At 33.1% G+C, this 25,132-nt stretch overlaps 2 protein-coding genes across 2 annotated transcripts; both read left to right on the forward strand.

Annotated features, from left to right (window-relative positions):
* The first annotated feature begins 1,586 nt into the window (after window positions 1-1,586).
* Window positions 1,587-3,831, forward strand: LOC140984012 (10 kDa chaperonin 1, chloroplastic-like). The gene is made up of 7 exons (XM_073451155.1): window positions 1,587-1,800; window positions 1,910-1,968; window positions 2,068-2,118; window positions 2,575-2,640; window positions 2,767-2,814; window positions 3,000-3,029; window positions 3,662-3,831. Exons 1-7 carry the CDS (start codon window positions 1,716-1,718, stop codon window positions 3,728-3,730), a joined length of 408 nt encoding a protein of 135 aa, XP_073307256.1. The 5' UTR covers window positions 1,587-1,715; the 3' UTR covers window positions 3,731-3,831.
* An 8,725-nt stretch (window positions 3,832-12,556) lies between these two features.
* LOC140984332 (NAD-dependent malic enzyme, mitochondrial) lies at window positions 12,557-23,518 on the forward strand. The gene is made up of 19 exons (XM_073451654.1): window positions 12,557-12,805; window positions 14,010-14,106; window positions 14,844-14,962; window positions 15,705-15,872; window positions 16,433-16,561; window positions 17,238-17,298; window positions 17,715-17,818; window positions 17,904-17,987; window positions 18,577-18,683; window positions 19,597-19,708; window positions 19,874-19,987; window positions 20,185-20,250; window positions 20,415-20,487; window positions 20,566-20,652; window positions 21,864-21,918; window positions 22,002-22,073; window positions 22,304-22,366; window positions 22,455-22,569; window positions 23,203-23,518. The coding sequence occupies exons 1-19, from the start codon at window positions 12,620-12,622 to the stop codon at window positions 23,275-23,277; spliced, it is 1,887 nt and encodes a 628-aa protein (XP_073307755.1). The 5' UTR covers window positions 12,557-12,619; the 3' UTR covers window positions 23,278-23,518.
* Window positions 23,519-25,132: the final 1,614 nt, after the last annotated feature.

A 25,132-nucleotide genomic window follows, 5' to 3' on the forward strand; every position in this document is an offset into this window, starting at 1 on the left:
AAAAAAGAAAAAACAACAAACCTCTGTGCTATTTTGGCAAAATAGCGCAGTCCCCATTGGGGGAAGAAAAGTTGCACCATTTTGGTGCAGCGTTGGAGATGATCTTAGATTACCCTCTAGAGCCGACAGTTTGGATTTAGTCCGTCGAGTTGACCTGTCTCGTCAAACAATTTAAGTTGATTGGGTAAAGCTGTTATCAACCTATATGAAAACGGGCTTAAATGGGTCAACTCATGCGTAGACATGTCAAAACGAGCTGGCGGACCACAACCCGCTATTAGGCCGCGTGTTAGACGAGCTGACCCGTTTATTTTTTTTTTTTAAGAAAAAAATGATAATAAATTTAGTATATCATTACATTTAAAATATATATAAAAAATATCTTTTATGAGAAGAAACACGTAAGTTCTATTGAAATATCCAAGACATCTTAATAAATTATTTTTTAAATCTAAATTAATAATAATAATTATTATTATAACAATTAAATTATATTTCATAAAACAACCGATTTATGTTTTAAAAAATTAATGTGCAATCGCAATTTGCCACAAAGTATTTGAAAAATATATCATATTGATTTAGTTATTATTATTTTATTTTTATTATAGAAAAATAAATCGTGTGCAAAGATGCACAAATACACATGAAACTAATAAATTAAGCAATATGATTGATTATAAACATATTTAAATAACTTAATTCTTAAAAAACATCTGAGTACCAATGCATGTGTATATAAAGGGAACATGACTGATACTTAACTAGCATATAAATAATTTCTAGACTGATTTAAATTGATATAAAAAAAATAAAAAAACTAGTATATAAATAGCAGAATTTTAATATTAAAACTCAAAAATATAAAATTCTATCCTAATTTGTCAGTCCGCTCAATTTAGGCCCGATCCGTATTGGCCCGCAATTCAAACGGGCTCAGTCAATTTGGCATGTTCCCAAACGGACTGCTATTTTATCAACCCAACCCGTTCAATTTTTATAGCGGGGCGGGTCTGCTCGATCCGGCGGGCCTGACTCAATTTGACAAGTATACCCATGCGGGTTGCTGAACTAGGTTCTTTTTGACAAGTCTACCCGACGGGCCTGACTCAATTTGATATGTTATTATACTGAGTTTATCTTATATATATAACTCAAAAGATTATTTATTTCTCAAACACAAATTTCCAAATATAACTTAAAATATTATTTTCCAAAAAAAATTTCTATACGTTTTTTTTTATATTTTAGATCAACTTTTTGAAACAAAGTCTCGACATATCCACCATTCGTTTATCTCTACTTTTTCTAATTAATATTTTAATACAAAATTTTCATTGTCTCGTTACACAATAATTCATAAAAAAAAGCAACAGATTGTAAGAAATTTTTTATATATATTTTATTTTTTTGATGAGTGTCTCCCCTAACCCACAACTCATCTGAATTGAATTGAGTTGATAATTTCTCGTCAATCGTCCCCGTTCCGTGCCGACTCATATGAGAGATACATTAGCGTCAGATGGACCATTTTAGAGTTGCATATAAGGGCGTGAACATACAAGACAGATAGGGTGAAAAGGTCGGGTTACCGGGTCGAACTATCTAGATTTCTTAGACCCGTAGATTCATCTTTTGTACTTTGAAAGTTATTATAAACCAAATTTACCAACCCTAAGACACACCCCACCGCACAAGCTCCAACTTCCTTATCCATGGCGTCTGCTTTCATGTCCCTTGCTAAACCCTTTGCTTCTAGCAAAGTCGACCTGCCGTCTCTTTCGAGTGGAAGACCCGCAGGTTAATTTCTGTTAGATTTAGCTCCATTTTCCCATTTCTTTAATTTTCTAACGATGCTAGTTTTTTGAGTGCTTACACTTCTTTCGATGATTGATTTTTTTTTTTTCAGGTCTGCGGAAGAGTTTTTGGAGGGTCAATGCTATTGTAAAGAAATACGAACCTACGAAGGTTTTTCTTTTTTCAATTTCGCTCTTCTGTAACCTGTTTGCGCTAATTTACGGCTATGCGGTTATGAGGTTCTTTATACTTGTTTCTATTTGGGCGTAGGTTGTGCCTCAAGCTGATCGAGTCTTGATTCGTCTTGAGGAGCTGCCTGAGGTATTTTTGTTCGCGACTTCTTGTGGAGTGGTCGACTGAGGGGGAAAAAGAATCAAATCATGTGTATTTTTTTTTTTAAAAAAAGTTTGAGTTCTGCCATCTAAATACATTATGCCAACCTCCCTGAGTGGATTTCTTTGGGCCACCACTGGCTAAACATATGGGATATTTTAGTATTTATGTGATGAAATGATTTCTTTACCAATCTTTGGCAGGTGTTGGTTTTTGATCTCCATTGAGTTGTATATAGCATTTTTTATATCAAATTGTTGAAGAATCTCAACGGGTTGCTTATTTTCATCTGCTTTCTGTGTGTTACTAATTGTGCTACGATATGTCAAAATTCTCTCTTATCTTGTAAATTCGTTGTATTTGAGCACTTTATGTATTGCATACTTTGCTATTCCTAGTAACATTTTTAGTGTCATAGAGATCATTAAGCTCTTTTCCGTGCAGAAATCGGCTGGGGGAGTTTTGTTACCCAAGTCAGCAGTTAAATTTGAACGGTACCTTGTGGGAGAGGTGAGTGATGAATAAAAATATTTATTGGTTGGGATTTGTCATTAGTATTGCATATCCTGATTTGATAAAACCGATATTTGAATTCAGATTCTCTTCTTTTCTTGTCTCATTAACATTTCCTTTCAGGTTCTTTCTGTTGGTGCTGATGCTGGGGGAGTGGAGAGTGGAAAGAAGGTGAGATCGTGAAGAGTGTACTTCTTGTATTTAGACATCAAGATTTGTTTTATATGTTAAAAGTCAACAAGATTTGTATTATATGTAAAAAGATTCAAATGTTGCTGGCAATTCTGTAACTTGTGTGTCTACCGCACTATTTCAGACTTGTCACATTCCAAACTTGATAATTTCCTTCCTTGCAGGTTCTTTTCTCTGACGTAAATGCTTACGAGGTATGCAGTTTAGGATTTCCCGTTGAATGTCTTGATTACTTTTACGAGGGCACAATATGTTTGAAACTTGGATGAGACCTTGGTAACTGTCATGTAGAAGTGAGATGGTGAACAAGTTTCCTCAAGCCTTCTGTTTTTTTTCGAGAAAATCTTGGAGTTTTTATTTTGAACGTTAGATCTTTTTTCAAATTTATTACTTGAAAGCTTTTGAGCTCCTAAACATCATATAATCTTTTGGCCGGACACCCTTTACAAATCAATTTTATTTCCTTAATCAAATCCATCATCATAAAACGAGAGTCCCCATCTCTCACACCTCCTACTTACCTCTCATCTCAATAATTTTAGGATGCTTCAGATTTTGTTTTATGGGATAATATTTAAAACTTAAACAAACTTGCTGGGATGCTTTGAATTAGTCTTTCATATCATACACAGTAACTTACCTGTGTTTAGTAAATGCCCTAGCTGTTATATGTGTTACTATTTTCTGAGACAAGTTCTGAAATCAGAGTTTTGTGCTGGTTAGTTTCTTGAATATGCGACTAGAATAACTATGTGCCACCCTCTGAGTATTTTGTTAAAACTTAGGTTCAAAACCTCAATGTTTTGTGTTTGTGGTGCTTTTCCAGATTGATCTGGGAACGGAAGCAAGGCATTGCTTCTGCAAAGCAGGTGATCTGCTGGCTTTGATCGACTAACGCATTTTCAAATGCAAATTTCAAATTTAGCCTTTGATCTATCACAAGAGGTCTAATATCGACTATGGTGAAGCAGGCTATACTGTGTGTAATCTACTGAATAAATTTATTTTGCCACATTTTATCGAATAACAAGTAATATCGATGATCCATTTTTAGTTTATGTTCTCCACTTATCCTGAGAAAAGACAGTTTAGTGGATTTTCCTTTGATAGAAGAACACTCATGGAAAGATCAAGTTTACAGAATAGTTTTGATTGCAGAGGGCGAAGGATTCAGGGTCAGCAGGTTTCTATCCGAATCTGATATGTTTAAAAAATTGACCTCGTTTTAGAATTTTTTCCTTGATAAAACTCTTGACGATGTGGTTTTTACATAGTACTTTTTGTTTGGGTCCAAATTTTTTGAACAAAAAATGTAAATTCACCTTAACAATATCAGTTAATTTTCCGTGGAACTTTTCAGCAACTCTTCTATAGTACCAATGGGCATGGCCATGAATTAAAGATTAAAACTCTCGGCAAAGGGTAGTTCGTATTATAAAAAAAAAACTGGTGTTTTTTCTTATAGAATGATTTTACATATTATTTTTCAATCGAATTATTTAAAAAATTATATGGTAGGAAAAAACCACTGTTTAAAATAATAAATTTACTAACTTGCTAACCAAATAGGCAAGCATGTAATTTTTATTATTTTTGTAATAATATCAGTAATAATATTATTGGTAATAATATATTAATAAAAAATAATATTAATCAAAAAATGATAAGGATTAAAATTATAAAAATATAGTAATAATAGTAATAATTTAAAAATAATAAATAATTATCATATCAATTAAATTAACATAGAAATAAGATTATAATAATATTAGTGAAATCATAGAACAACTCGATTAATCTAAAATTATTTACACATGACATAAATAAATCCATTTATTAGAACCCACACAATAAATATAATATATTTAAGGTATTACATATAAAATCAAATCAAGCCCGTAAAACCGATTTATTAATGGCAAAAACTTGTGTGAGACGGTCTCACGGGTCGTATTTGTGAGACGGATCTTTTATTATGAAAAAGTATTACTTTTTATGCTAAGAGTATTACTTTTTATGGTAAATATGGGTATGGTTGACCCGTCTCACAGATTAATATCCGTGAGACGGTCTCACATGAGACTCACTCTTTATTAATATAAAAATATTTAATATGAATTTGATAAAAATAAAATCAAGCGGAGTAAAACTGATTTATTAATCACTATTTATTCATATTATATATAATATATTCAAAATATTATACAAAATATTTTTTAATATTATTATACTTTATTTACTATGTCAATTTTATTAATTAGCATTTATTTAATAATTTTTACATTATTACAGCTACTATTACTAAATTTCATATTATGAATTCTTATTATTCTTTTGAATGTTAATGTTTTTATTTAGTTTACTATCACCAATAATATTATTTATTTTTTATATGTATTTTTAAAATTTTAAAAATAATAAAAGTAACATGTTTTTATTTAGCAATGAATTTATTATTTCAAACAATATTAGAAATTTTAAAATAATCAGATTAAAAAATAATATGTTCAATCATTGACCAGGAAACACTCATTAACAAATATTATATTTAAAGATTTGAGAATATTTCTATCATTGAGTTAATTAATAAAAAGTCAAAAAAAAATTATTATCAATTGCGTTTTAGGCACGTGTTATTACAACATCCAACGTAAGAAATTTTTAGCTTATATTTGAAAAATAGAAGACAATTGTTGAAAAATTATTTAAAAATGTGTTAAATATTTGTGTTGAAAATGTGAATGTTGAATGTTGAAAATTAGGTAAAATTAGGTGTTGAATATTGAAAATTAGTGTGTGATGATGTAGGTAATGATGTATTTTATTTTTGGATTATTTGTAAAAATTTTCTATAAATAGATCTCTCATTTGTGAAGAAAATCACAATTGAGTTGAGAGAAAAATATTATAAAGTGTGTAGTGTGATAATTTTAAGAGTTTGAGATTTTTACTTTTTACCGTAAATTTTTACTTTTTCACAACACGTTATCAGCACGAAGCTCTAAAAGTCCTCCATATTTTTCCAAGCTCCGAACAGAAGAAAAAGGTAACAAAAGTAATAATATTTATTTTACTGTTATTTATTTATTGTTTATATATGTAATATATAATATAATGTTATTGTTAGAAATAATAAAAATAATTTTTTCAAAAACTTGTTATAAATCCTGGGAGGATGTTAAGACGACATCCCACACTCCCGGTAAGGGATACGACAAGTATAAAAGCCTATAAGGTTTTTTAAACAAAATAACTTATGACACCTAATTATAATAATGTGATATGATATACATAATTATTTAAATATGACTAATATTATATACACCATATTATTACCATAAAATTATACAAATACATACATTTATTTTCTTATACACCAACGGTAATAAACGGTAACAAAACGGCTAGTTTTTGCTCTATAAATACAATCTCACAAATACATTCAATCACTCCAACTTTCTCTTCTTCTCTAAAAATTATTCTTCATCAAATTTTCGAAGAAAAAAAGAAGATGGCTTTCACGAGGTTATTTTTAATTATTTTGGTTATCATACTCACCAGTCTTGTATTTATCGGAGAATATCCTCCTCGTGTGTTTTCTTTATTTTTACGAATACTTGTACTTGTTGTTTATCCATTACTTTGTATTGCAATATTCATTAACTAATAAAATGCATCGTAATTTTTAGTACCACCATGGCAAACTTGGCAAAGCTCGAATTCATCGCTCTTGATATTACTGGGAAAAACTATATGCCATGGACTCTTGATGTAGAAATGCATCTTGAGTCATTGGGTCTAAGCGAGACCATTAAAGAAAATGGTATATCTTCATCACAAGAAAAAGCAAAAGCTATAATATTTTTACGACGACACCTTGATGAAGGTTTAAAATGTGAATATCTCATCGAAAAAGATCCCATGGCTCTGTGGAAAGGATTAAAAGAGAGATTTGAACATATAAGGGAAGTTATACTTCCGACCGCCCGTGATGAATGGAATATGTTAAGATTCCAAGACTTTAAAAAAGTCAGTGATTACAATTCAGCGATGTATAGAATAATCTCGCAGTTAAAATTTTGTGGACATGAGGTTACAGAATCGGAAATGCTTGAAAAAACATTTTCCACGTTTCACGCATCAAATATAACACTACAGCAACAATATAGAGTGCGTGGATTTGCGAGATATTCTGAACTCATCGCCTGTCTTCTTGTGGCGGAAAAGAACAACGAGCTATTAATGAGAAATCATCAGTCCCGACCCACTGGATCAACAGCATTTCCAGAAGTAAATGCTGTAAGTAAAAATGAATTTAAACCTGGAAACCAAAATCAAATTCAAAGACAAGGTTTTGGTCGAGGTCGAGGTCGAGGTCGAGGTCGTGGACGTGGACGTGGACGAGGAAGTGGTCGTGGTCGTGGACGCGGCCGTGGTTTTGAAAATAATCGAGATAGTTATTTCTATAACTCATCTCAAAATAACGTCCCAAACCATCCACAGAAAAGGCATCAAGAAAACATGAGTGTTAATGAAAATCACTCGAAAAGATTTGAAAGTTCTTGTTTCAGATGCGGCACTCCAGGACATTGGTCTCGTATTTGTCGAGCCCCTGAGCATCTTTGCAAACTTTATAAAGAATCGATAAAGGGGAAAGAAAAGGAGACCAACTTCACTGAGCGAAGTGACCGTTTGAGTGATTCAACTCATTTTGATGCTGCTGATTTTATGAATGATTTCTCTGGAAATGATCAATATGTTGGTGGGATAGAAATGAACAATATTGATGCTGCAGATTTTCTCAATGATTTCTCTGAAAATGAACAATATAGTGGTAGAATATAAATGTACAATAATTTATTTTTCATGTATTTATATGATAATGTTTTATTGTACAATTATGATATGTGTTATATTTAAATATGTATTGTCATTAATTTTTTTTCATTGCATATTTTTTGAAGTTCAAATATGGAAAATGCTATGAGCAAAGCTGAAGTTTGCATACCCGATAGTGGTACAACGCACACTATCCTCCGAGATAAAAGATATTTCTTGGAACTAAAACCAACAAAAACAACGGTGAATACAATATCAGGTCCTGTAGACTTGATTAAAGGATGTGGTAAAGCACAATTTTTGTTACCTAATGGTACAAAATTTTTGATCAATGATGCTTTATATTCACCACAATCGAAAAGAAATTTGTTGAGTTTTAATGATATATATTCCCATGGGTATGATACTCAAACAATGAATGAAGGGAATGAGAAATATATGTGTCTTACCACATATAAATCAGGAAAGAAATATGTGATTGAAAAACTACCAATGCTCCCTACTGGATTGCATTATACACATATACGTCCCATTGAATCAAACATGGTAATTGATAATTCTTCAATATTAACCAATTGGCATGATCGATTAGGACATCCTGGTTCAACAATGATGCGAAGAATTATAGAAAATACACATGGTCATCCATTGAAAGACCAGAAGATCTTTCAGAATAATAAGTTTCAATGTAAAGCATGTTCTCTTGGAAAACTTATTATAAGACCATCACCAGCCAAAATCCAAACTGAATCACCAATGTTTCTTGAACGTATTCAGGGTGATATTTGTGGACCAATCCATCCACCATGTGGACCATTCAGATACTTTATGGTATTGATTGATGCCTCCAGCAGATGGTCACATGTATGTTTATTGTCAACTCGAAATGTTGCATTTGCAAGATTACTTGCTCAAATAATAAAATTGAGGAATCAATTTCCCGATTATACAATCAAGAAAATTAGACTTGATAATGCTGGTGAATTTACTTCCCAGACTTTCAATGATTATTGTATGTCTATGGGAATCATTGTTGAGCATCCTGTTGCTCATGTACATACTCAAAATGGATTGGCTGAATCATTGATTAAACGTCTGCAAATGATTGCTAGACCAATGATTATGAAAACAAAGCTCCCTATTTCTATATGGGGACATGCAATTTTACATGCTGCTTCATTAATTCGCATCAGACCAAGTGCATATCATAAATACTCCCCATTGCAGCTTGCATTTGGTAAAGAACCAGACATTTCTCATCTGAGAATTTTTGGATGTATGGTGTATGTGCCTATTGCACCACCTCAACGAAAGAAAATGGGACCTCAAAGAAAGATTGGAATTTATATTGGTTATGATAGTCCATCGATCATTCGATATCTTGAACCACAGACAGGCGACGTGTTCACAGCACGTTTTGCTGATTGTCATTTTAATGAGGAAATCTTCCCAATGTTAGGGGGAGAACAGAAACATACCGAAAAAGAAATTACATGGTATGTATCATCATTGTTACATCTGGATCCAAGAACAAAACAATGTGAAAAAGATGTACAGCAAATTGTGCACTTGCAAAGAATAGCAAATCAAATACCAGATGCATTTGCAGACACAAAAGGGGTAACTAAATCATATATACATGCTGCAAATGCCCCTGCTCGAATTGAAATTCCGAAGAAACAAATTGAAGATAGTCATGATGTCATTAAACGCCTGAAGCGTGGAAGGCCAGTTGGTTCCAAGGATAAAAATCCTCGAAAAAGAAAATTCATAGAGAAACACAATGATCACAAAATAGAGAATGATGTTCCTGAAGAAACACATAATGATCACAAAATAGAGAATGATGTTCCTGAAGAAACACATGATGATGAAAATGTTTTGTCAGAACCACAAACTGACGAGAATCATGAAATCTCTATCAATTATATTAATACTGGAAAAATATGGAACCGAAAAGATATAGAAGAAATTGATGATATATTTTCTTATAATGTGGCAATCGACATCATAAATGATAATGAAGATCATGAACCAAAATCTTTTGGTGAATGTAAAAATCGGCAGGATTGGATAAAATGGAAAGATGCCATCCAGGTTGAATTGGATTCGCTAAATAAACGTAATGTTTTTGGACCTATAGTCCTTACACCTGAAGGTGTAAAACCTGTTGGATACAAATGGGTTTTTATTCGAAAGCGAAATGAGAAAAATGAAATAGTAAGATATAAAGCTCGACTTGTTGCACAAGGTTTTTCTCAAAGGCCTGGAATTGATTATGAAGAAACGTATTCTCCTGTGATGGATGCAATTACGTTTCGGTATTTGATTAGCTTGGCAGTATCTGAAAATTTAGAAATGCGTCTTATGGATGTTGTTACAGCCTACTTATATGGATCACTTGATAGTAATATATATATGAAAATCCCTGAAGGATTTAAGATGCCTGAAGCACAAAGTTCAAAACCCAGAGAATGTTATTCTGTGAAATTACTAAGATCATTATATGGGTTGAAGCAATCCGGCAGAATGTGGTATAATAGGCTAAGTGATCACTTGATGAAAAAGGGATATGTAAATAATTCAATATGCCCTTGTGTTTTCATTAAGAAAACAACATCCGGATGCGTAATTATTGCTGTATATGTTGATGATTTAAACATCATTGGAACAAATAAGGAAATTCAAGAAGTTGTGTCATACTTGAAAGAAGAATTTGAAATGAAGGATCTTGGAAAAACCAAGTATTGTCTGGGTTTACAAATTGAACAAAAAGAATGTGGAATATTTGTTCACCAGACAAATTATACAGAAAAGATCCTTAAACGTTTTAATATGGACAAATCAAATCCTTTAAGTACTCCAATGGTTGTTAGATCATTAAACATAGAAAAGGATCCATTCCGTCCATGTGAAGATGATGAAGATATTCTTGGTCCAGAAGTACCATATCTAAGTGCTATCGGTGCCCTTATGTATCTTACAAATTGTACAAGGCCTGATATATCTTTTGCCGTAAATTTATTGGCAAGATTTAGCACATATCCAACAAAGAGACATTGGAACGGAATTAAACATATATTCCGTTATCTACGAGGAACGACAGACTTGGGACTTTTGTATTCAAAAGATGCTAATCCAAGTATAATTGGTTATGCCGATGCTGGATACTTATCTGATCCACACAAAGCACGTTCTCAAACTGGATATGTATTTACTCGTGGAGGCACTGCAATTTCTTGGCGTTCACAGAAACAAACACTTGTAACAACTTCATCAAATCATGCCGAGATTATTGCACTACATGAAGCAAGCCGTGAATGTGTGTGGTTAAAATCAATGACTCAACATATCCAAATCTCATGCGGATTATCATTCGACGAGAAGCCTGTGATACTATATGAAGATAATGCTGCATGTGTTGCTCAAATGAAAGAAGGATACATAAAAAGCGACAGAACTAAACATATTCCTCCTAAGTTCTTCGCATTCACCAAGGAGCTTGAGAAGAATAAATGTATTGATGTTCGTCACATTCAATCAAGTGAAAACTCATCAGATCTCTTCACAAAGGCACTTCCTACGACAATATTCAGAAAGCACATATATAATATTGGGATGCGCAATCTACGAAATTTGTGAAGAATTGTTCGTGTCAACATGAGGGGGAGTTTACGTGACTGCACTCTTTTTCCCTTACTATGGTTTTTATCCCAATGGGTTTTTCCTAGTAAGGTTTTTAACGAGGCAGTATAAAAACACGTAATGTATACAATCATTATGATCATCATCACAAGGAGGAGTGTTGAAAAATTATTTAAAAATGTGTTAAATATTTGTGTTGAAAATGTGAATGTTGAATGTTGAAAATTAGGTAAAATTAGGTGTTGAATATTGAAAATTAGTGTGTGATGATGTAGGTAATGATGTATTTTATTTTTGGATTATTTGTAAAAATTTCTATAAATAGATCTCTCATTTGTGAAGAAAATCACAATTGAGTTGAGAGAAAAATATTATAAAGTGTGTAGTGTGATATTTTTAAGAGTTTGAGATTTTTACTTTTTACCGTAAATTTTTACTTTTTCACAACAACAATAACTAATTAATTTTTTTTTATAGAAAATTGTGCTACATAAAAATTTCACAAAAGAGGCTAAATGCTAAGCCCCTTTAAGTAAAAATTATATTCAAGTCATGCCGACAATTATTTGTTTTCATTCAATTTAAGAGACGAGGGTAACACATCAAAAAAAAAAAAAAAAAAAANTCAATCAAATTGTCTTATCATTTTCAATTAAAAAAAATAATGTGAAACAATCTCACGAATCAATTTTGTGAAACAGAGCTTTTATTTAGATTATACATAAAAAATATTAATTTTTATGTCAAAAATATTATTTATTATTATAAATATAAACAGGATGTCACGAAAAACCTACTATATAATTTTATATAATTATTATTTATCACCAATTAATTATAACTTAATAATTACTATTTCAAATTTATTCAAAGAATTTAATAATCGTGATTTATTTATTTTAATTTGCCATTTTTTTAATTCTCTAGGAAGCATTGACAATTATCACATCTTACAGGGTGTAAATTGCAATTCCTCTCTCTGATCTGTGAGTACTTAGGTCAACACGGACCCGCAATTTGCTCCGTTTGCCCGAACTTCAAAATCCGTTGACCCGACGACCATAACTTTCCATTTTTTGACCACTGAAAAATTTGACTATTTATCAATACACATTTAATTACTAATTCACATGCGAATGTACAGTTTTTCTTACTTCACGTACAATTTCCTATGCATCCACTTTCTCTGGCATTAGTCAATGTGTTGTGCTCGTTACGATTTCTTCAGTGAAGTAAATTGATAACGTAGAGAACTGAATCATTACTACTGGAGCTACATGTTCGATTTCCTTTGCTAAGAATGGTGAATTTTTCGCATCAGACGAAGATTTCGTCCGCTTTGTTGAAGCGTTTGCATTCTCGGCGGGCTAATGTTGCCGCGGTGAATGTGAATGGTTCGAGGTTTTTCACCACGGCGGAGGGCCACCGTCCTACCATTGTTAACAAGCGCAGCCTTGATATCCTTCACGATCCATGGTTCAACAAGGTGAGAACGAAAGACGATCGACGTTTTTTGTGGGTTAATTGTGTGTGTGGGATTTGTGCGTGCTGTGATTTAAAGATCTTTAGGATCTGTGTTAGTGGTGGTTTGAGTTTAGGATGGCTGGATGTGGTTTGGTTGTTAATTCTAAATTGATCCTGTTTGTACGTATGAAGGTTGAGCAAGTGTTTGGTTTGGTGATTCTCGAGGAGTGCGTGATTGATAGTACTGAAATTGCGCGGTATATTGTTAGTTAGTGTTATGTGAAGGTTAAAGTAAGGTAAACGGGATTAGGTACAACATCCTATTTATGAATTACACTATGAAATAAGGTAGAAATATAAGCAGGACTGATATGCACATTTCACAAAATTCGAATGAGCACGTACCATCAATTTCATCTGGTATAGTGCATAATGTCTGTATCATGAAACAGAGTTGTAATTGAAAATATTTGAATTACTTGACTTCACCATAACTGTAATGGTTTACTGTGAAACCTAAAATCAAGGGGAGAGCCCAAAATAGCAATGGTTTGCTATGGAACATGTAAAATACCCGCATAACTGAACAATTATCAAGACCATATTTAATATTCTGATCCATTGGACGGTGGTCCGAGGAGTTTGTTATTTGTGACATTAATGACACTTTCTATGTCAATGCTTTAACTCTAGCTTTTTTTTTATAAGAAACAATATTTTATTAATGATATGATAAGAGTTAGTTACAACAGTGGACCGGTTGTCCACTAGCAACAAGAGTTACATAATATTAAAGCGGTATCAATTATACACATAAGCCCAATCTCTCAAAATATCTAAGATCGACACATTCTTGAATTTATCATGAATGCCGATCCACAAAGCAACTTTTGTCTTGATTTTATCCCAGCACCGATCTCTATTGTACTCCTTATCTTCAAAAATTCTTCGATTTTTTTCTAGCCATACTGTACAACATATGCCTTGCACCACCACTATTATTATCTATTTTGCTTAATAACTTGGAAATTGTACACAGTAACAAGTTACTGTTTCTTCTTTTACCGGCATTGGTGTTTTTAGGTTCTTCTCGTGTTTAGTCTTTTGTGGACATTCACCATGTCTCTTTCACAAAAAATTACTCTTCTTTGATTTCTTTGTTTATGTTTGGAGATGAGCAAACATCTTGGATGTTTGGTTTCTCATTGTCGTGTTTAATAATATAGGGAACTGCATTTTCCATGACTGAACGTGATCGTCTCGACCTTCGTGGGCTATTGCCACCAAGTGTCATGACTTCTGAACAACAAATCGAGCGGTTTAGTAAGTTATATCCACTGGTTACCATGCTTTTTTTTTTAATTACTTACGGTTCTGGATTTGTATGAATTATGTCTAAATGATATTGGTTGTGTATACTGAGCATTTATAACCACGCACGGGTTTTAAACTTTAAGAAAATAGTATATTTAGGTAAGTTCCAGTTTTGCCCAAAGTAATTGAAGATTTCTAAATCACAAGAGGACTATCAAATTTGCAAATAATTTATTTAGGTGCAAGATCCGGGCTACAGGGATTGATGAGCGAATTAAGAGGCGATAAGTACTGCTAAATGGTTCTTGTAAGCCTACCACTATTTTGAATTGATCGTAAAATAATAAACCTAGATATATTTACCTTATCTGTTATTTATAGACCCCCATCAGGATTTTTATTTGTACAGACGTTGCGAAACAGATATGCAATGTGAGATAAATGCCACTTGGCCGCTATCGCCCGAAGACTTAGAGTCGCTGAAGAATAGGAAAATTTGCAAACTACTTCAAATTAAGAATGTTACAGTTGCGCAGAGACTACAAAGAGAGTCTATCAGACTTTGAAAGGCCTGTCATTTTGTAAATATTAGATCAAACTTGTGAAGAAATCAATATTTTCCAGTTTGTACCACAGAAGTGCTTGAATAAAAGAGTTTACCTTTGAGTTTTTAAGTCAAGGAGTAACATATTTTAGTTTCATTTTCTTATAGTGCCTGTCTTTGCTTTTCTTTCTTCAAATCACAGTGGTGGACTTGAAAAGGCTTCAAGTAAGTGCTAGAGATGGGCCATCTGATCCATACAGTGTGGCTAAATGGCGCATTCTTAACCGTTTGCATGATAGAAACGAGACGATGTATTATAAGGTCAGTGAACTATTCTTTACTTATTTTACTCAGTCCTATGGCAACAGTGATGAAATATTTTAAGTTCTCAAGGTAGCTGCATCACCGTCCTCTCAAGTAGAACATTGATACTGCACTATAATCTCCTGATTGTTTGCTAAATCAAACAACATTCTTATGATATTGGTTGCCCATGCAAAATCCAGGTAAATTCATTACTTATTCATCTTATAATCAATTTTTATGTCTTAGTGCTAATTTATGTACTTCAGAAATCAGACTCGTTACTTTATTTTTATTTGCTAACTTTATTTAACATATCTAATGATGGAAGGATAAAATTAATGCAAATAAACTAAATTGATGGAAAGTTACCATTGATGGTGTTAAATTGATGCACATGCCGAGAAAATACTGACATCCCATTATGACAATAAAACTAAAGGCATGCATTAAGACTGTTAATATCTTACTGATAGTCGAATAGGTTGGACCAGTCAAAAGTGGATTGTTTGCTGGATGCCTTTGATTCCTTTACAATTGGCATCTTATCCTTCTCTGATGTCCACGCCCAGGAATCCTATTGCTTACCCGCCACACGTCTCAACCTTTTACTTAATAGGACGTTATCCGAGAACACCACCTTTGATGGATTTATATATCTTGTGATATAGTTGATTATTTTCGAGATTATATATCTCTCCCTCCCTCCCTCCCTCCCTCCCTCTCTCTTTGTTTTGTAATCTCGATTTGATGTTTACAGGTTCTGATCGACAATATTGAGGAGTATGCACCCATAGTCTATACTCCAACCGTTGGTCATGTTTGTCAAAATTATGGCGGCTTATTCCGACGACCTAGGGGAATGTATTTTAGTGCAGCAGATCGCGAAGAAATGATGTCTATGGTTTATAATTGGCCAGCCGACCAGGTTTGTTATTCTTGTTAGTGTCTTTGTCTGAGAATACTGCTGACTTTAGCTGTTTCCATGCTCAATTTTTTAGAACAGTTCAGTGTGCCAAGGACATTGATTTGTCATGTCAAAATCCAAAGTATCTGATAATGTCTATCTGAGGGCAATAAGCAATTCTTTTGCTTCACTAATTGATGCTAGATAGCTAAGTTTTAAGTTGTAACTGTTCTGTTGTTCCTACATATGTTATCACCAGCATCAAATGAAAGTTGCATCACATGCATTTCCATTACCTAATGAGTGATGAATGAGTTTGTCCTAGAAGACTCCGAGTCATTTAAATGCCATAGAGATTAGGCGAGTGGACATCAAATTGCTTTCCAATAAACATTACAAACAGGTCCATAGGCCTTGATTCGACATACTTTTTCCCTGTACACTTACATAATGCCTAGTGGCAGGTAAATAGTCATGCTGTACAACATGAAAATGTATCGAGTTGTTTCTAAATTATTATTATTTTAATGTCTCTTCAGCAGCATCTTACTTCATTTTAATTACCTCCTTTTTCTGTACAGGTTGATATGATTGTTGTAACTGACGGAAGCAGAATATTGGGTCTTGGAGATCTTGGCGTTCAGGGTATTGGAATTGCGATTGGAAAATTGGACCTTTATGTTGCTGCTGCTGGGATAAATCCTAAGAGAGTATTACCTCGTTCTTTCTTAATCTATAAAATTGCATTAGATATGTGAAATCGAACCTCAGCAAATAACATCCTAAATATCCATGAGAAAAACCAAATCGGATAGAATTAAGGAAATCAAGGATGTATATATTATAATTCCAAAAATGACATTTTTCTTTAGTAGCAATTTCCCAAAATTACCAAGTGGGACCCAAGAACCTCTTAGTTTTTAAGAAGCAAAGTGTATTGTCTCTAACTTTTTATAGTTCTCCTGTCATAATATTTATAATATTGGTAATATAGTTCCATCTACTCGATTTTTTTAGGTATGTTCACATAAAAAATATGTTGGAAATTGAAACAACTGAATTTAATTTGAATATATGCCTCTATCATAGTTTGCTTATCTTTCTCCCTTTCTGATTCTTTGTATGTTAGCACTCTTGGATTTCCAACCTTTAATGAGTTGCATCTTCTATATCATGTCCTATGATTTAGTTGCAAATACAGATTAATTTTTGGCACCAGTGCTGTTCCATTTTATATTTCTTGTTTTTCTCAGCGTTGGTCTGATTTTTTGTTTTGGCCAGTAGTTAAAAGACAGGTTTTGATTTCTGTTGAACAAGGGTAATATTGTATATCATTTGCTTCAATTGAAGAGGCTCATTTATGATCATCTTTGTTTGATGCCATAGGTACTTCCTGTCATGATTGATGTCGGAACGAACAACGAGAAGCTTTTAGAAGACCCCTTGTGTAATTGTCTTATCTTCGATCATAATAGATAAAGACTGCCATGCATTACTTCTCGGGAACCCACTCCATCATTTTTCTTACATTATCAGACATTTTCCCAAGCATTCTGAAAAATTTTCCATCTCTTAGGGCTGTGAAGATATATAGGCCATGCTGATGTTAATTATGTATTTGTTGTTAGATAAAATGAAGTCATTAGCCAATGTTACCCAACCTTGTATCAATAGATATCTCATAGTTCTGAGGGTTCTCAGTGAAGAATCTATGGTATTTTGTACAGTTTCATATAACATCAGGTGAATTTTGAAATAAGCTCTCGCCTTGTTTGAATATATTGTTATAGAGGTTGTTTTCTCTTCTTCTTCGTTTGTGCGTTTTGAGGATTTCTTAACGACCTTACCGCTTTAACCTTACAGATTTGGGATTGCAACAGCATCGCCTTGATGGAGAGGAGTATATAGCTGTTATTGATGAATTCATGGAAGCGGTTTTTACTCGTTGGCCACATGTGATTGTCCAGGTGCTTCTTTATGTGCTTTGCAGGATATTTTCTTCTGATTATGCAAGATTTAGTAAGATTAGTAATGCATATAAGATCAGTGCAGTTTGAAGATTTTCAAAGCAAGTGGGCCTTCAAGTTGCTGCAGCGTTACAGGAAAGAATACAGAATGTTCAATGACGATGTTCAGGTGGGCAGTTTTAAATTGAGTGTCCAAGTGTAGTTGAGAGTTAAGCACCCAGAGGATTGTCACTTGTATAGTTCATGATTATTCATGCTGTCAATTTAACGTAGGTTTTTAAATCATATCATAGACCGGCGGTTCATTGAAAATTCTTTAGATGCTGGAGAGAGTGGTACGTTAGCATATCATGTTTTAGACATGTTGTAATGTTTGGGCCATAAGACCGGTGATGTGCACATATTATCACATGTAACCCATCTCTTGTTCTTGCAAGATTGAACTTAAGCTTCCAAGGTTGGGATCCTGGAGTCCGAATAAACAAGAGTGCATTACTTAGGCCATGGTTGTTTTATGATTACTCATCTCCGAATACATAAATGCACAAACTGAATCCTAGTCATGGTGACTTGTAATCATTTTTTGCTTTCTCTTACAAATCTAGTGACACAATCTAATGTTTGATTCACTTTGATTTGTCAAGGAAATTTTTTTTCCCAAGTGGTTGCATGGTATAAATCAATTTTGGTTGCCGAGTCTTCGTGCTTTGATTAAAAACCATGTTGTATACATTGTTACATGCCAATATTCACTCTAGGGAACAGCCGGAGTTGCACTTGCTGGTCTTTTAGGGGCAGTCAGAGCACAAGGTAGACCAATGATTGACTTCCCAAAAATGAAAACCGTTGTTGCTGGTGCTGGAAGGTAACTTATTTTTTTCTGTTACCGTCCTTTCTTATTATCTTCAGAAGTATTAGATAGTTATAGTATCAGTCTTAAATATTATGTATAATTTTAAATGACGTGCCTATTTTCCCTCTTCCTAACTTTGTAAGAAATATTTAGTATTAGTGACTGAATTGAAATGACAGAAGAGTATTTACTCCTAAGAAATTGTTAGGCATTGATCACTTCGCGTGGAAATTCTATATTACAAGAAGCATGGTGTCATAGATTGATCAAGCATTTGTCTATAAAAGATTCCAGAGAAGTGTCCATACCAAGTCAATAGGGATGTGCTGAGCTATTGGCCATGTAGTGCGCATGGATACAATGAAACTTAAAGAATCTGATGAAACATGTATCTATGTAATGCATTCCAGATTAATTTGATTCAACCAAATCAAGAAAACTTTCTTGTCAGTAAAATATTTGAGTGATGCAGGTTAAAGTAGAGGGTAAAAATGAGGTGAATTATTTACCAGGTAACATGTATGCATATAAGGAAACTTCCATTTCCTTTGTGGTGAAATTAAATTTGACCAGGGACAATGTGTAAACTTCCGTGTGTATTATAGAACAATAAATTTTCAATTAGATAGTTATAAAGAGTATATTTGGAGAAATTTTTTGAATCCCGGCTAACTTTTCTAGTGGTATGTGTCTTCTCATGCATACCTACTAGTAAATTCGATTCTTCTCATTGATGAAACCTTCAAATAGACATGCTTGTGCCTTTCCTTTTACGAATTCCTATGACATCATTAATTTGTGAATGTATTAGCGGAAGTCTCCTATCATCAGTCTAGCTTCGTTCCAAAGCCTAAATATTTCACATGGATTGAAACACATTCATCTGTTGTGGAATCATAAAGGTAGCGAATCTTTGTTACTGCAGTGCTGGAATTGGAGTTCTCAATGCCGCAAGAAAAACAATGGCAAGAATGCTAGGAGACACCGAAGTTGCTTTTGAAAGTGCAAGGAGTCAATTTTGGGTTGTGGATGCCAATGTAAGTGGTTTAGTGATGTATATTTGATTTGGTTTTTTGATGTTGATTTGTGACTAAATTTACTTTGTGATTGATAATAAAATTTAGGCTGGGACATCTACTGCGTTTTTTTATTCTTACTTCGCAGCAATTGTTGTATTACAAGTATAATGCTTTCTGATTTAGGGACTCATAACGGAGGCACGTGAAAACATAGATCCAGATGCTCTCCCATTTGCTAGGAAAGTCAAAGAAACTGAACGCCAAGGGCTGACAGAAGGGGCGAAGCTTGCAGAAGTGGTCGGTATCCTAAACCTTCAGGACCTTTCAATTGTTTTATTTCTTAACGGTTAATGTCTGGAACAGTCTATTATGTTACTGTGACATAAATGTTGTGAAACATAAGTGTATTGAATCATCGATGCGTGTCTTCAAAACTAGACTTGAGACTGGTTAAAATCTTTGTGCATGAAAAATTTGTGTGTATATCTAACCAGGTGCGGCAGGTAAAGCCAGATGTGCTTCTTGGCTTGTCAGCTGTTGGAGGCTTGTTTTCCAAAGAGGTATGAAAATAATTTTCATGTTTTCTTATTTCATAACATTTTATTTTTCCTAACATTGTAAGATGTCTTAATCATGTATATAGTTCTTGTTTCATTTTCTTTTCGATCCCATCAATATTTAGAAACGTTGGAGTAGTAACTAGAATAAATTGATTTTTATTAAGGTTCTAGAGGCTCTCAAAGAATCAACTTCGACTAGACCAGCAATTTTTCCAATGTCTAATCCTACAAGAAATGGTAACATTTGATATATTCTTTAAGCATGTTGTCTGAACAATTTTGTCACTTGGTAATTTTTTAAAAATATATTATCAGCTGAATGCACACCTGAGGAAGCATTTTCCATTGTCGGAGAACACATCATATTTGGAAGTGGAAGCCCTTTTAGCAATGTTAATCTGGGTATGAATCGTAATTGTGCTTAATTCCCCAATTACCAACATATTTTTTTTACTTTCTCGCCATTGCATGCATATTCCAAGTAGAGATTTGTTTGTAAAAATGAGAAGTAATAATGTATAAAGAGTGTGCATGACAACGACCCTCCTAGCACTATCAACCCAAAATGTGGTTGTGCTTTTGTATGAAGTGATGTTTAAAAAGTGTTCTGTCCAGATATTAAACATGGTTGACCCCAAATTCTTTTGTTAAATTCTATCTCCATGCTTATTTGCTAAGATTCTTTATAGTTGGATGTCAAGTCATAAATTTAAGTCCTTTACTTCTCAAGTATATGGCTTATTCTTATAGACTTTGCCTAGGGAAACTCGCTTTGATTGACCTATATGCTGGTTTCCTAGTTTTGCCTTGCCCCTGTCAGATAACTATGGATCCATCCTGAAAATATAAATCCTTCCAGTTTATATATAAACTCATTTGAGGAGATTTATGTCTTTGTTGATGAAAAAAGTGCTTTGACTGTGTTTCACATCATTGGCTATCTGAATGGTTTGCTCATGATCAAGGAACTTTCATGTTGTTTTAAAAATGCTTCACTGATATGTTGCATGTAAGCACACTCTGTCGCATGGCCCAATTTTCTCTCTCTCCATTCCACCTACGGAACTACTGAAGCAATGGAGAGAGATTACAATGTTTTCATGGTTTTAGATTTGTTTCTGTAGCTAATCAAGTAAGAATGGATCTTAGAATGCAAGAAACTCCCCAAAAAATATACCTTAAAGATTGGCAACTGTATTGATATCAGTGTCTTATACTAAGAAACTGATATAATAGAGATAATGTCAATGGCCTTCAAGCTCGCTTCACATGATATAGCCATCTTTTGAGTGACCAATATGTTTCTTTTGAGATTTCACGAGAGGAGTATTTTATTACGTTATGGTTGTGTATCTACACAGATAGTTCAGCGAGTGAATTTTGATGTTTTATATGAGTGTCAGTATGTATTCTAGAGAATTACCAAGCGAAATGTGCTAGTTAATAGAGGGATGTGGAGAATGTAGGCCGGTAAATGGCGTGCAAGCGAAAACCAGTGATATAAAGAATATAGGCAGACAGATGGCTATTACGATTATTTGGTCTAAGATAATTTAGTTGTTCTTTCTCTTGAAAAATTTGTCGTGTTCACTAAAGGGAACAAAATTTCACAGGAAATGGTCATGTTGGTCACTGCAACCAGGCAAACAACATGTTCCTTTTTCCCGGGTTAGATGCTGAATTTTTTTTTATCGATGATTGATAACTGATATAGTTATCATTTGTCCTAATTTTTCTGACAAATGATGCAGGATTGGACTTGGAACACTTCTATCTGGATCTAAGATTGTCTCAGATGGAATGCTACAGGCAGCAGCCGAATGGTACTCCATAGAGCATTCAAATTTAGTCTATCACCTAAATATATTCATCTCCTAAATTGTTAAACTGGTTACAAAGTGGTTGCTCTACTGGTGTTATTAGGTTCTGCTTCATTTTTGGGAAAAATATCAATGACATTTCAGTTACATGATATTGGGAAGAGTTCCCTGGCCTATCAGTTTTTCTTTACTTGGATATTCACTACAATTACATTCTTTGTTTATCGCTACAGCCTAGCTGCATATATGACTGAGGAAGAGGTACTTAAAGGAATAATATATCCATCAATATCGAGGTATTCAAGCATGTGTATGAATATAATTACTATTTAGTTTTTCAAACCACAGCATTATTTTTTCTTAAATTTCAAAACATCCAACCAGAATACGTGATATAACGAAGGAGGTCGCTGCAGCAGTCATTAAAGAAGCCATAGAAGAGGATCTGGCAGAAGGATATCGCGAAACAGATGCCCGAGAATTGCAGAAATTTAACAAGGTATATTTCATTAACATGGACAAGCAGTTGAGGCTTTTTCCTTTTTATTTTGAGGCCCTCTCTTTACCTACCATGGATGAGGATGACCATTATAAATATCTGATGTCTTCTATTTTAGAGAGATGGTATGTATGTAGCTAATTCGAGAACCTCAAAACCAATGCTAAAATAGTTGGAAAATCATTTTCAGAATATCTGTGGTTGTTACCTGTACAACGCACACCAACTCATCGAGTTGGATCCCTTAATTTAGTGGAAGGTTAGCATGAATGCGTACTAGGAGCCCTCTAATAATATTAAAAAAAAATCAAAATTTTTATCTCATTCTTTTAAATATAAGTTCCTCTCCTATATTATTTGAATTTTCCCACACGAATTAAATATCAGTGTTCGTTCCTGAATATTCTCTCTGGGTTTTTTTTTTTTTTTTTAATCATGACACATGTTGCATTTGAGTGAGATTCGGTGTCTCAGTATTTATGTTTGTTTCTGGCAACAATTTAAAGGAGCAAAGCAAGTCCTTTTGTGTGCTGGTTAATGTAGTTTGGCATGCCACCTCTGTGATATTGACTCACTTGGTCATTGTTTGAATCTAACGGCTACATTGATATAAATATGATGACTTTTTTGCAGGACGAAATTAAAAATTATGTAACGGACAATATGTGGGTACCCGATTATGCAAAATTGGTTTACAAGAATGATTGAAGAACCCTTCTTGTTAGGTTACTCCTCTTTTCACATGTTCCAGACTTGATCTGGGATATATAAAGCTCCAATACTTTTGCCAAGACTTACTTGAACCTTCCACTGCAACAAAAATTTGCTTGTATTATATTAAACTACTCATCCATGAATTTTTAGTCTTGAGAATTTGCTAGACTTGTACCAAAATTTGTGTTTGTTTATAGTGAAGTTCATTGACTTCTAAATGAAACGTATTAAGGATTGTCGCTCCTCAGATACATGGGCACTGTCTGGCATAAATTTAGTCATCGTAGAAGTTTATATAATAATCTTGTTAGACGCTCCAACGCTTTGAGTAAACATTCTATCGGACCTCATATTGATCCAATGAGATATTTTGAAGTCGATATCTTTCGATGTGTACTGGATAAATCTTAGATGTAAAAACTTTTCTTTTTTTTTTTTATCAATATTAGGATAATGTTATATAAAGTTCAGAAACCGATCCGCCCAGCTCCAACGGTAATCTCGCCCACTTTTCAAATTTCAAATTATCGTAGCATGTATCCTTGAAAAGTTGACAGCACAGAATACCCCAAACAAATGAATGAATGAATTGACGAACAGATTGGGAAGAAGTAACGTTAAATCTTCACAACCCTTTCTGTAAAAAGATGATGAAAATCACCGTGTCCACCCAAAATGACCGTATTGTGACAAAAATAACTGACCTGCCACAGCCTATACCGCTATACGTAATTCCCATAAAAAAATTTCTGGTGTAGTCTTAATTATACAAGGTGAACGACCATTGACAGCTCTAAATATTTTTTCGAACTATGTATTATATATACTAGTATCTTTGTACAAACGTTGTATGTGTAAAATTGTGGATATAATCTAAATATATGTATTTTAAAGACGTCTCACAACTTCTATCTCAATACAACTTAAGTGTTTAAGGATTTCAGTTCATATAAACACATTATTTTACCTCATAAATCACTCTCAAAATCTCTTATATACTAGCTCATTATGTCAATCTCATATTTAATATTTATTTCTAAAATCCGAAATTGATTAAAATAACATATGATTTTTTAATTGTATGCAAATGTGATTTTTTTCCTATATTATACTAATTCATTTCAAGTTTATAATATAATTTTAATTTTAAGTCTAAGTCTAGTAAAAATAAGATGAAATGAGTTTAAGTATTAAAGTTTTTAAAATAATACTATTATTTATTTTAAGTGATAATTGTTTAAAAAGTGTAAATAAATTTGAAAAAATCTTTGTTTAATGTAAATTAAGAATCAAGATTAATGAATGGACAATGAGATCAATAAATAATAAATAATGTCAAAATAAATTTAACAGAATGAGAGTAATAATAAAATATTTATTTGATATTTAGATCACACGATTTTTGAAGAGAAAATGAGAGATGCCTTAATTCCCTCAAAAATATATTCGAAATAATGACTGTTTTCCACTGCTCACGGGAAATTTCGGAAACTTCTAAAACGATGCCCAAAATAAACAATGATTTTATCATATTATTCCCTTAATAATATAAAAATTGCACCCATTAACCTCGCGAAGTGTTGCCGCCTTAGTTCCTTGTCAATAATGTAATATATTAATTCGATGAATTTAATTTTTTTAATAAGTAATTTACAGTCAAGATATTGGTAAAAAAAAATGCTGAATATATGATGCTAAATAGAAAAATCATATAATTAAGGAACATAATATCCTTATATGAACTGTAATATAAACTAACAGCTGAGTAATCACTGTCTCGAAAGCATTATCATTTAGATAGATTTAACGGTCAAATACCATAATTTTTATTTTTTTCATACGAAATTAG

This window comes from Primulina huaijiensis, chromosome 9 (genome assembly GCF_012295235.1).
Source record: "Primulina huaijiensis isolate GDHJ02 chromosome 9, ASM1229523v2, whole genome shotgun sequence".
NCBI classification, from domain to species: domain Eukaryota; kingdom Viridiplantae; phylum Streptophyta; class Magnoliopsida; order Lamiales; family Gesneriaceae; genus Primulina; species Primulina huaijiensis.

Bases quoted from the DNA above. Each gene is read 5' to 3' on its own strand.
- LOC140984012 (XM_073451155.1), top strand. From the start codon at position 1,716: ATGGCGTCTGCTTTCATGTCCCTTGCTAAACCCTTTGCTTCTAGCAAA. The intron at 2,119-2,574 runs GTATTTTTGTTC...TTTTCCGTGCAG, and splicing joins GTCTTGAGGAGCTGCCTGAG to AAATCGGCTGGGGGAGTTTT. The intron at 2,815-2,999 runs GTGAGATCGTGA...CCTTCCTTGCAG, and splicing joins GAGTGGAGAGTGGAAAGAAG to GTTCTTTTCTCTGACGTAAA.
- LOC140984332 (XM_073451654.1), top strand. From the start codon at position 12,620: ATGGTGAATTTTTCGCATCAGACGAAGATTTCGTCCGCTTTGTTGAAG. The intron at 20,251-20,414 runs GTATGAAAATAA...ATTTTTATTAAG, and splicing joins GAGGCTTGTTTTCCAAAGAG to GTTCTAGAGGCTCTCAAAGA. The intron at 21,919-22,001 runs GTTAGATGCTGA...CAAATGATGCAG, and splicing joins AACATGTTCCTTTTTCCCGG to GATTGGACTTGGAACACTTC.